The sequence below is a fragment of the Thermobia domestica genome, chromosome 12, assembly GCF_964235325.1.
Source record: "Thermobia domestica chromosome 12, izTheDome1.hap1.1, whole genome shotgun sequence".
Taxonomy (NCBI): Eukaryota; Metazoa; Arthropoda; class Insecta; order Zygentoma; family Lepismatidae; genus Thermobia; species Thermobia domestica.
The window spans coordinates 127,698,989-127,712,023 of record NC_137465.1 but is presented as its reverse complement, the minus strand read 5'-3'; the positions used below and the strand labels follow the sequence as shown (position 1 = coordinate 127,712,023).

General features: G+C 34.1%; 1 protein-coding gene and 1 long non-coding RNA gene across 6 annotated transcripts in view; one reads left to right on the top strand and one right to left on the bottom strand.

Moving 5' to 3' along the window:
* LOC145666637 (transducin-like enhancer protein 4) overlaps positions 1-13,035 on the top strand; it is a 355,168-nt gene that overhangs the window by 324,752 nt on the left and 17,381 nt on the right. For all 5 annotated transcript variants that reach the window (XM_081734087.1, XM_081734089.1, XM_081734086.1 and 2 more), the window contains 2 exons: positions 3,527-3,622; positions 8,944-8,997. In XM_081734087.1, the coding sequence (XP_081590213.1) occupies positions 3,527-3,622; positions 8,944-8,997 (150 nt within the window). The remainder of the gene's footprint in view (positions 1-3,526; positions 3,623-8,943; positions 8,998-13,035) is intronic.
* Positions 3,768-13,033, bottom strand: LOC145666639 (uncharacterized). The gene is made up of 2 exons (XR_014127801.1): positions 11,996-13,033; positions 3,768-5,238 (listed from the first exon to the last, which is right to left on the bottom strand). It is a non-coding gene; the product is annotated as an uncharacterized LOC145666639 (long non-coding RNA).

Sequence of the window (13,035 nt, the reverse complement as noted above, 5' to 3'; positions counted from 1 at the left end):
GGTCATTAGCCGCCCCTCCCTTACCCTACGTTTACTGTCAAGGGGTGTCTTGCCGAGGGGAAACAGGATTTTGTATTAGTCTCTCTCTCTCTCTCTCACTCACACACTCACTTTCGCGTAGAATTCAACTTGCGAGAAAAAGATATGTGTTTTTCAAATAAGACAAAAAATGATGATGATGATACTATTAAAAAAGAAAAAAATAGCATAGAGGAGGAGTGGGAAGCCATGAAGATAAAGTTCTTCCTTTAAACAAGATTGTTGAAACTCTTCTCTGTATGTTTTGAGAGATTTTAATTTGTGTATGTGGTGTACTACTGTTAGTAAACGGTCTCTTAGGACACATATACGACCGAGATATTTATTTACATATGGCACACTAAAGTATAAGAAGAGCATAAAGGGTGATTTAGAAAGACGTCTTTAGGGCAGTGATTTCCAGTCTAGTAAAATTGTATCGCGAAAAATGTTGTGAGTTGAACATTCTTTGAGGTTTTTCCCATCAGCTACACCATCTGAATCCTGGGATGGCATCTTGGTATGAGCAGATTTGCTAGTAATAGTCTTTATTTCATTATCGTGAGACATACTGATAAAATTCTGACCGGATAGTTCATAATAACCAATAATATAATAAAAACAGGTATTTATTTGTACGGTATAAATGATATACATATTACTAGAAATCACTCGTGTTTTCCGAACTCTGTTTAGAATTTCTGGTAGAAGAATTAATATGTTTTACACTTCACTGTAAAAAATAAATAAATAAATAGATCAAAGTGAAATTCGGATTTTTGTTTGATCTATTGGCAGAATAGATCCAAAGAATATTAATTGATTTAAATATTGGCTAGGACAAAGCCCGCGGAAAACATATTACATTTAGTGATAATACACTTAAACCTCTAAAGTTTGTTATGCACATTATTCGGTTGCAGTTTATAGCGTCATCAAAATTTATGCAAATTCTTTTTTACTCACATGTCAGGCACTTCGTAAGCAAACATTTGTAGAACTTTCACTGTATGAAGTCACCACGTCCAAATATGAACCAAAGCGAAACATGAGGCGATGATACTTCGTCAGTTTCTGTACTTTGCATTTATCAATCGGGAAATTAGAAATGAATCTGTGCTTTCACTTCACATTACTGTGTATTTTTCCACCATTCATTTTGGCTTTGTTGTTTCTCAATACTTCAAACTTAAACAGTACTATGATTCGTACTTGGCGTAGGTTGGTTGTGGCGTAAAATACAAGTAATCAGTGTACTTGTTAAAGTAACTTCATATTATTAGAAATTATTATGTTTTCCTTGGAGTCTATATAGAGAATATTATCGTTAAAGATGTAAAAGTTGAAAAAGAATAGAACATTCATGGAGATAAAACATTCAATAAACTGTTATGTATATATTTATATTTCAGCAAACACTTGAGCAAAAAAAAAAAAAATTAAAACTACCATATGAATAATTATTTTTAATTTTTTCACGAACTTTTAGATTGCTGCTAGCGGAAAGTTACATAAATTAGGACTTATGTCCTAGATGAATGCGTAGGTTTACAACATCTATACCGGGTAATTATTATAAGGACATGCTTCTTATTTAATGTGGGGAAAAAATCTTCGTCTAAACGTTCGCTAGTATTCAGCTAGGCAATTCTGCTACTTTGTTGTATTTCACGAGAATGTCTCTAAACCTACCTTTTCCTTCGTTTTTTTTTTTTTTTTTAATATAATTTTAATGCCTTGCGGTTTATTCGAGACATATATTATTTACTATGTCAGAGAGACAAAGCAAGCACGTTTTGTCTTTTTTGCCTTGAGACGTAACGGTTCATTTTTGTTTTGTTCTTGTTAGATGAAGTTACATTCTAGTTACTTATCTCACATTTTACGAGAAAACACAAAACGAACGGAGATGTTTTAAGGCTGCCTTTGTACTTGAGTAAAATTGTTACTACTCAGTACTAGGCTATGTATATACAGTGAAAATGCCACCAAAGGGAAATACTACAAACTGTTAGATCTGGAGATCTAGGAGGCCATGAGAAAAGCGCTAAGTCATCTTCAGCACATCGCCCAATCCAACGGCGTGGAAGTTCATCATTCAAGTAGCAACGCACTTCAGAGTTTGTTCTAATAGGACGATGTCCCTTCAGGTTGGAATATGAATTTATTTATTTTCCACTAGTGGAAACAACCACAACTGTACGGTACTTGAAATCTGAAATGAAATCTTTTAAGTCCCACAAATATGCCGGCTAGACTAAAGGAGACGGTGATGATGAGAAATGAATGAAATGGTGGACTAAATAAAGTGTGAGGAAACGGGAGAACCCCGAGAAAACCCACGCACACGGTTTTTGTCTATCACAAATTTCACGTGGCGCGAGCTCGGATCAAACCAAGGATCTTATGCACCAGAAGTGAACGCTCTACCAAAGCACCACCGTAACCCAACGGAAAAATACTTCTCATATTCCTGGTATACCGGATATATTCTGGTACATAGACGCCATTTTGGAAACTAAACTAGTGCTGCCATCTCTTGCCACGAGCCAAGATTCTGAATAGGAGATATTAAACTTTCAAATGTGTTCTTTTGTTTCATCATTAGCACAAACGTATTTTATTAATAATTTTCGATATATTTCACTTTAAAACCAGATGAATCATTTATAATCACCCTCTATTTATTTCCTGATATTGATCCGGATGACTGAAAATCAAATAATTTGAGTTGTTATAGTTTAAATACATCGTATTACTTTCTTAAATTACATGTAGTAGAAAACAATATTTGATGCTTTAAAATTTAAAGTTTAGGTTATCATCTACAGTTGATTTACAAACATTATTCATTCGTACAAGAATCTCTATAATATAATATATATACTATATAATTTCTTTTTTAAAAGATATGTTTTTTCTGTATAAACAATAATATTACATCAAAAAAATGTTGTCGTACAAATAAAGGCAAGCTATAAGCATCTCGCTTGTACTTGAAAGAAGTAGATTCAAATCTCGATATCAGTAATTTTAGTTTCTTTTTAATTCATCCGTACCATGCGTCTGTCGATATAGTGACGTTTATCTTTGATCACAGCGCATAGCATATATTGAGATGGTTGCAAAGGGGACATGTTGGCTTAGCAGTGGAGCATACTTCTTGTACGAAGTCTCTTGTTTGACCGAAAGTCATTTGAGCTTGTGATGGAAACATCATGTTCATAGCTTTTCTCAGGATTCTCCTTTTTTTGTTTAAGATTTTGTGTTCTCAATCATAATTGTATCTAAGCAGTTCAGTAAAATAGAATGGAACTATCATTGTGAAAGGTTGGAATATTGTTTGAATAAATTATTTAATTTCCTTTCTTTCATTTTTCTAGTTATATATGGAAAGAAGTAAGTTCGAAATAGGGAGTATGTTTGAAGAAATGTGTAAAAAATTTATTTCAATATAATAAAAATAAAGATAAAATTATAAATATTTGTCTCTTTTCTTTTTCCACAGAGGAATTCTATCTCACCTGCAGAAAGGGAAAAGTACCGGCCTAGAAGTCCGGAACAAGAGCACAAGAAGTTGAAGAAAGAGGAAAAAGACTGTCATGTTAGTATTTTTGTTTTATATAAATGTAGTGATATAAATACTGTATTAATAACGAAAGCGATTAAAAGAGTAGTGGAGCAAAGCCAAGAAATGGAAGATTCAACGAGAGGGAGATCGATCGTTATTTTATATATATAACGGTAGGATTTTAAGATTTAAAAAATGCAATTTATGAGAATGATATCCATTGTTTATTCTTTTGTGCGCACCTTAATTACGTTTTTTAAAGTACAAGAAAAAAAATCGTTGGACTTGTCTCTAGAATTCACAATATAATTATACGGTAGGCATATAATTATAGGATGTGTTGCAATTATGAAGCCACACATAAACAATTTTACGCAGTGGCTGGTCACAAGGCACAGTTTCGAGCGTATCCATCTGTATAGTCTTAATGACACACAATTTCCTTTGTTGCGAAGTTTTTTTTTTCTTTTTTATATAGTGTAATTTTATTTATGTAATATTTCAGAGCTGATTCTTGAAACCCGCCAGCTCTTTAAATGTACAAGGGGCTGCTGAAAAGTTCGTAGTGCAAGCAGAAGGAGTGCACGTGGAGTGATGAAATTCTGTAGTTATTCTATATACTCCCCCCCGAAGTTCAATATACTTCCTTTCACGGTGTTTCAATTTTCACAGACTAATTAAAAAGTTCTAAAGACTGTTCCGTGCACTAATCACCTTATCAGATCCAAAATGGCGTCCTTTCAAGTGATACTTGAGTTTGAGAAATAAATTATAATAGTCTGACAGAGTTAGATCTGGAGAATAAGGAGGATGCTCTAGACATTAAAACCCTAGATCGTGCAAAGTCAGTTGCGTTTGCAGTGCTCAATGGACAAGGGTATTGTCCTGAAGGAACAGAAATCCTTTTCTCAATCTTCCACGATGTTGCACTTTCAATTTGTTTTTCAGTTTTATGAGTAATACAGAGTAATGCTCTGCATTAAATGTCTGACTCTTGGGCAAGTAATCTATGAGTACGACTCCATTCTTACCCCAGAACAATGATGTAAACATTTTCCCAGCCGAGTTCTGTCTCTTGAACTTCTGAAGGCGAGGGGAATGTGAGTGCCGCCTCTCCATTGACTGTTGTTTCATTTCAGAAGGTAGTGGTATGACCATGTTTTGTCTGTGGTTACTATTCGTGACAGAAAATGGTCGACATTGCAATAAAAATGGGAGATGACTTCCCTTGATGTCCTCACTCTTTCATGCTGCAAGATTTTGGGAAACCCATTTTGCCATAAGTCATTATGAATTATGCTACCGACGCGTTTCCGATAAATGCCCACAATCTCTCTCACACGTTTTCCTGAAATTTTGCGATTTTCAAGAATAATGTCATAAATTTCATCCATGACTTCGGGTACAGTCACTGTTTTTGGTCTTCCTGCACGTGGAGCGTCATCTGTTGAGAATTAGCCACGTTTAAACTGTGCCACCCACTTCTTCATCACTACATATGACGCAGGAGAGTCCCGTAATGTTTTAACTGATTTCCTCATGAATTTGCTTGGATATGACTTTCCTTTGTGGAACAAAAATATGATGATAGCTCTGATCTCGATGATTGTAAAATTCGCTTATTGGGCACACGTGATCACTTCGCGGTCCTGAAAAATACAATAAAAATTTCGTCAATATTATGAAAATTTGTACATACAGTGATGTGTGTGTTAAAACCGTATAGATGCATCAGTCTAACTGCACTCCTTCTAGGTTGGTGTATGAACTTTTCAATAGCTTCTCATAGAATGTATATTTTCCCCTCCGCACATATACTAGAGTTACCGCTCGTCCCAATTTTGGAGAAAATGTCCCGCGTTCCGACATGGGTGTCGGGACTTGAAAAATGTTCCAACTTGCATATATACTGATGAAGTTGGTAACTTATTATTATTATTATTATTATTATTATTATTATTATTATTATTATTATTATTATTATTATTATTATTATTATTATTATTATTATTATTATTATTATTATAATTATAATTATTGGAACTTAGTTTCCACATTATTATACAAAGCCTTCAAAATAAGAGAAAACCTCACAACAGCGGCAAGCAAGTAGCAATATGCCTGGCAGCAGAAAGTTCAAGCTAATTTTTGTAATTGGTGAAGATCGACTTTTCAAGGGAACAACAAGTAACCACAAATATACATTTAAATTGGATCTGAGATTGGGAACAACTGGAGCAGAACAATAAACGGAGCTGTTAAAGTATTCGGATAGTTTACTATTTCTTTTTTTTCTTTCTTTTTTTTTTTTTTTTTTTTTTTTTTTGCACATACGTTTTAGGTACGAATATATATATAGGCTATATACTATTAAATTGGCCATATTTTTGTTATATAATATATTACATGGGGCGTATATAATTCAAATTGTCTCACTTTCCGTTTATCAATTAGATATTATGGTTCTCTCTTCACTATAGAAAGAAACATTACGAAAAAATGCTAGTATATCTCCTCCTTTCTCCTCTTCCCGATTAGCTGCGTGAAGTGTACCTACATTTTGCTTTGCAAGATGACAAACCGCGTGAAGCATCCCGACATTTTACTTCAGAAAGGTGACAACCCTACTCGACACTTAGTTTAAGGACTCATAGGTGTCGTATGTTATCGTGTCATTAAATTGTGTCAGTTGTAATGGTAATTTTAGTGGTTTTAAGAGGAAATAACGTCTAAAAGTGAGTGCAGAATAATTTAGGAAAAAAAAAAAAAAAAACAGAAACACTTGTTTTACATAAATCATAATCTATAAGTAGTAATACTTGTAGTTAATTATATTTTTTAGCTCATTCAGAAACAATAATATATTTCTATTAAAACTTTAAATGTAATCTCGTAAATGTAAGAAGTGGAACCGCTCAAGTTATTTTTCATTATTATAACCATAATAATTGGTTGGATCTCAGTTTAGCGTCCCTTTCAGCACAGAGATTATATGAGATATAGGTCTACAGTTTAAAGTAGAATCCGAATCATCGTCATGCGTTCAGATTTCCAAGATCTTAAAAAACCAAGAGTCGAATCCGGAACCCCATGCACCAAAGACGCGTTCAATAGTCACTGGACCAGTGAGGAGGGCAATGTATAGGCATAGAAGTTTCAGTTTCTAATTATAATAGGAAGTCACTAAGGTAATAATAATGTATAATCTTTACATAAAGTTAATCTTCGTAAAAATTTAATCTTTACACAAAGAATAAAGGTTATCTTGGTGTTGGAAAGGCCGATAAAGAAATTTCAAGAAGGAAGAGCAGTCTGAAAATTGACAACGAACAGTACCAGTCTTGTTGCTTTTTGAGAGGAATTCTCTGGAACAAAATCCCTGAGTGAACACGTTCCTGCAGCTGACAAACTTTGGACAGTCTTCCCTTCTGCTATTTGAAGATGCCTAACCCTTTTCCTTCATTGCCAAACTTACTTCCGTCCTGTCGCTTAGCTAAATTTAATAAGTGGATGCCAGTTTACTGTGCTGTTATCTTTCATCAGGGCCTTGTCGAGTCGCAAAATTGAAGTGATAATTTTCTTCTTCTCCCGTCAACATTGCAACGATACTTTGAAAACTCGCTCAGTTCCTTTCGCTCATTATAAAATTAACGAGCTCCACCCCTCCTTCTCTCTCGTTCTTTTCTAAGTTATCTCTTCTTTCCCCTTCTCTCTCTTTCGCTATCTTCCCACTCACTCTACTTTTCTTCTGACGCGCGCGGCTCTCTTTTCTGCCGCGTCTCTCCTATCTAAACAAAGAAAATTCAATAATGACGTGAAGTTTGGCGACTAGGCAGGGAAACTTGGAACTCCCAGAAGAGTAAAGAGGAGACGGCTAGATAAGACGGTTTACCGCCTTGTGTTTGTCTTACAAGAACCAAGCCTTGACTCTCCTCAAAAACACATGTATCCATCTATTAAAGCATGTTTGTAGACTAGGTCGTCTTCCTCAAAATCGTATCTTCCTTCTTGTATGTACATGCGTATCTCGCTGTATGTGCGGTATGAAGTTTGTAGAAATGTGCATGTGTAATATATATATAGGGACAAAGGTAAACCGTATTTTGAGTAAAAAGTGAATGATAATTTTAAAGTACTATGGTATGTACTAAAATACATATGGAGATAAAACGTGAAATTAGTTCTGCTGAGGGATCAATATAGAGTGTTCCATGAAACTTTCAGAGAATATTTAGTCTCGAGTATTCATTTTCTCATTCGCTTTCTGAAAGTAGGTAATAAAGATAAATAAGAACTTTACTATTGATTTTGAAAATTCAAAAATTCATGTATAAATATAAACTCTCTCTCTAATGCGCATCGTGAAATGATTTGATTTGATTTGATTTGATTTTTAGTTTAGCGTCCCTTTCAGCAGCGAGGCTATATGAGACGTGGACCTACTGATTAACGTGGAATCCGAACCACTTGAGCTCCCGCCGGGAATCGAACCCGGGCCTCCCACGCCACAGGCGCGTACGCTAACCGCTTAGCCACGAGGGAGCTCACATCGTGAAATGAATTCGTAATCAATATATTAAAAAATAATAACAATAATGGTGTTGGAATAATTCATGGAAAGCGCTTGAAAGAGAATATAGTGAAAGTAGAATTTGTTGATGATAGAGTTGTGATATTAAGACGTAAAGGTAAAAAAAAGAATCTATTGGTGATATTGACATACGCATGACGACATCGCATACAGCTAAATAGAGGAAACTTGAGAAAATAGAATAAATTATAGATAGGGAGAAGAGAGCAGCATGCATAATTGTAATAGGAAACTTCAAGTCTTAGGCAAGCATAGTTTAGGCGAAAGAAATGGAAAGAGAGAAGGGCTGGTCAATTTCAATAGATGGAATTCATTAGTAATTGGGAACACTTCGTTCAGTCAGCACAAGAGAAGAAGATATACGTGGAAATTCTCAATATAGCCAAAGATATGAGACAAACTCAGGGCGGGTATCGTAATAGCTTGAAGAATGTGAAGACCCTTCCCGGAGGGCGGGTATCGGAATAGTTTGAAGAACGCGAAGACCCTTCCCGGAGGCCGGGCCGACATTTTTTATAAATGTAACACTGTGTATAATATTGAACTAAGCCGATGTGGTAGATCGTTTTTGTTAAACATTTCGTAATTCATAGCACCTGAAATTATTTCTGTTGAGTTCCACTTCCATACAGCGAACACAGAAGCTATTTTCTTTTATGAGATCCCTCCATACTCAGTCCTTTTCTCTTTAGTGTTAAATAATTCAGTCTGATTCTTTTAGACTTGCTATTCGATGCACGTTGATATGGATTTGTTGTTTCAGGCTAGCGATGGAGAGAAGAGTGACCAGGATCTTGTTGTAGACGATGCCAGTGAGGTTAGTAAACAAAGAATCGCTAAATTGAAATTAGGGACCTTCCTTCACAATTTTCAATCAGTTTGAAATGTTCAAACAAATTTATCTTTAAGATACTCCTAGAAAAAAAAAAAAAATATGCATGAAGATAAATATTAATTTTCACCATTTATAATTGGCTTAAAGTAATCCAAAGAAATCACATTGCATTTTATTGTAGTTTATTAAAATTTAGTTGTAAGTCTTAATGAAAATGCTATTCAAACTTGATTGTTTTGGAATTAATAAGAAAATGTAAAGTACACCAAATACGGCGCTGTAGAAGGTCCTTAATGATAGTACATACAGCAATGTACGTTGTTATTCCCTTTAATATATAAATTTATTTATTGTATTTCTTCTCGAACTGTAAAATAATTACATTTAATTTCTGTTATATTTATGTTTTATTTTAGTTTATTTGTATTCAGTTCCTTCTAACATTTACAAAATGATCACAAAACAATTCGAAGTATTTAAATCGATAATTAACTCAAAAATTGAAACTAATTTTAGTACTTTCAATGAGATAAGACGTAAATTATTTTATCATGAAATTCTACAACAGAATTGTGTGCTATTATAGGAAACCGAAGACTTTAGATTTATTTTTAAAAAAAATATATATATAAATAAAATAAAATAATAATAATGAAAATTGCATCGATTATTTTCCTATTTTATTTCCACAGAAAATGATAAGTTCTGAGTCTATAAAAATGATAGATCTGTAAACCGTGACTAATTTTATTAGGTTAACTTAAACTTTATTTCAAATGATGATATATTATACTTTGTAATATTGTTAAAGTGAATGTTGACTTTCAAAAACTTAGCAATAAACTTATACATAGTTGTTATGAAAGATTATTTTTATTTGGCAGTTTATTATTATTATTATTATATTTATTATTATTTATTTATTTTGTATACTTTTTATTTAGAATTCTGTTTTACTTAATTTTCCTTTTATACTTTACTAACATTCGTGGGATTTGATAAATTTTGTGAGTTCATACAACCTCAGGGTTAAATGTTAAATAGCTTATATTAGAAATATTAAATTTTGTAACACTATTTATTAGGATTGAAAAAAAAAATTAAGTCATAAGATTTAATGAACTGCTGTTTCTTAAAACACAAAAATTCTTTGGTTCGCTGTCATTACTATTGTTTCTAGAAAAAATCCATTTCATACCTAATTTTCTAGTATTTCGTTTTGTGAATTTATTTACCACACATGGTTTTGCTGATGTTGATAGCATCTTCAGAACTTTTATTAGGGAGAGGCATATTAGTGTTTATGTTCTTCGTTTTCACTGAACAAGTTACTTACGCTCCTTGACAATGTTTCAATGCTTGTTATTTTCTCACATTTTCCAAATAATCTATTCAGTGATCTATGTAAAACAGTCCACAAGATAAGTTTGTTTTTAATGACTTATACTTGATATAAAAATAAATGTTACTTCACTTCGATTTTTTTTAAATATAGTAAATTGAAATATAACTGATAGCAACCATTTCTCACTGGCATTGTGACGTTATTTTCAGCTAAATCACGAAAGAAGTTTCCTTCGTGAGAGTGTATGCACGTCTGAAACAGCTCAGACATTTCTTTAATAAGTGCACTAATGCTCTTAAGTTGAAGGATTTGCAAGAACCGATAGAAGCTATTACGGCATTATAGTGAGTACTATAGTGCCCTCTTCACAACCACTGTCTGCAACCCTGGGGCAGTCAGAGTGACAATAGGTGTTTAGTGTCGTTCTGACGCGTGTTTCTTGTGTGTATTACAGCACAATCTAATACAGAGAACGCATCTAAATGACTACGGGTGTTTCGTATATTGGCTGATTGTAGGCCAGCAAAAGTCAACGTCGGATGCTATCTTCACTTCGCGGCTGTGGAGGCGATTCCAATACATTATGTCGATGAGATTATGGAAGATCGTTATCTCGTCCAAGAAAATCCGAAGGGATTCCACAACTACGGGATCTGCACTGGCTAGAGACCGGCTAACTGCATGAGACTGATCTGTATGCAAGGCACCCACAAGGCACTGCTAGGACTGCTTAACATTATTTCACCGTTCTTGTACCTGAGAACTGTAGAATAAGTTAGTCTCATTTTAGCTTTGAAAGTGATTCCTGGCATTTAATTATCTGTCGTGCCATTGGGACACTGGCAAAGTTCGTTCCGTAGTAAGTGAAGTAACTGCATCCGAAAAAGAATGAAGCAAACTTATTTGATCTTTCGGAAAGAAACTGCCGGAGTCCTTAACTTAACAGTGTAAATGACATTTACACTGCAGCTGTGTATCCTGACAAGCGTGCTCTGTAGGGATGTTATTCTGCAACAATATGTCAGATATTACCGAGGTGCGCAGGACCTGTGTTGTGTCTGATGGACAATGATGCTCCTTCTGCACCTGCCCCATCAGGTGCAGGAATATTTAGAACACGAAGATATCAAGTGGCTGAATTGTTTACCTTGCCCCATTAACTTTAGTCCTGTTGAGCATGTCTGGGATGATCTTTCAGTGCAGAATTGCAGCCTGCACTCTTGCATCAGTGACCATTCCTGAACAGGTACTTGCTCAGGTATGGGATGCGTTACCCTTGGAAATACTGATCCACATAGTACCCCAGAACCCACTTTTGCAAGTTTAATAGCCGTTTGGGGTAACCACACTCCATATTGAACAATCCTGGCACTACCAACAATAGCATAAATGACACCGCCCGGTAGTGACCATACAAAATAGGTACATTCTAACTTCCATTTCCAATGTTGAAGTGTTGTTTCAGTTTTATATCGACCTCAGGAACTTTATCTTACACACTCAGATGCCGCACGCCGGGATATGTCACGCTCTTCCACATGTTTGACCGTTTTCGGATAAATCCTTTAATTTATAGGCACGAGTGTATTTGTAAGAAAAGATAGAATGTAGAATTGATGATGGAAGTGGATTTACCTGTCTTTTGTTATCTTTCCGCAAACTTCTTTGCTGTTTACTTCATTAATTTTCCGAATACTGAAAATTAATAATGAACAATATGTAATTAATTATATCTTCAGAATTAATATTTTTGCATCAACATTTGCAGTAGATATCTTATTAAATTTTAAATGTTCTGAGATCATTGACTAAGAATTGTGTACTTTCGAACTATGTATAAACAGAGAGAGAAGTAGGAGTCGATTTGGTTGCAGTTTGTAATAAATAATATTACTTTAATAAGGTAAATTATGGAAATTTTTGAAAATGAGATAATAAGAAATAAAAATAACTTGAATTGGAAAAAAAAATAGTTGTCAGAAAAGGTAGCTCATATATGTTTCTTAGTGCTTTTACAGATCAATTGTACTACTTACACACACAATTTCACTTAGAGCAACATGTGTTCTTTGATAATGAGCAGTTAATTTTAGTTCCTATGAATATTACACATATTATAAAACTCAGAATTTTAATTGTAGAAAGTTAGAAAATAGACCTGTTGGTTTTGTAGTTTGCAGGATTGAACATCGGTTTGTCTTGAATGCGCTGATACAAATTACTGTCAGTGGATGGAATCTGCGTTCGTGTTTGAACTTCAGTATGTGCATAAATATAATAAAAAATTTTGGCGCGGGAGGATGTGTGTAAACCTGAAATTTATCGCAGACTATTGGGAAAGACTACCAAAATCAGAGGTGAACTGAGTGAATCCATAGAACTTTCAAAAGCTTTAGTCACAAAAATTAACAATCCACGGATTGAAATACTTATTCTCGTTAATATTGATGGAATAAATCTTCCGAGTAACGGCGGAACGGCATATATATATACGTGTGTGTGTGTGTGTGTGTAGAATCTACACTGGTTAAAGATGACAGATCTATTTTCTAATTTTTAGTGACTAAAATTCTAGAAAGTCATATACATTATTTTCCCTATCACTTCAGTGTCAAAACTTCAGTATGTTAATATTTTTTAGCGTAATACTTAACACTTACGTTCGTTGTTCCTCT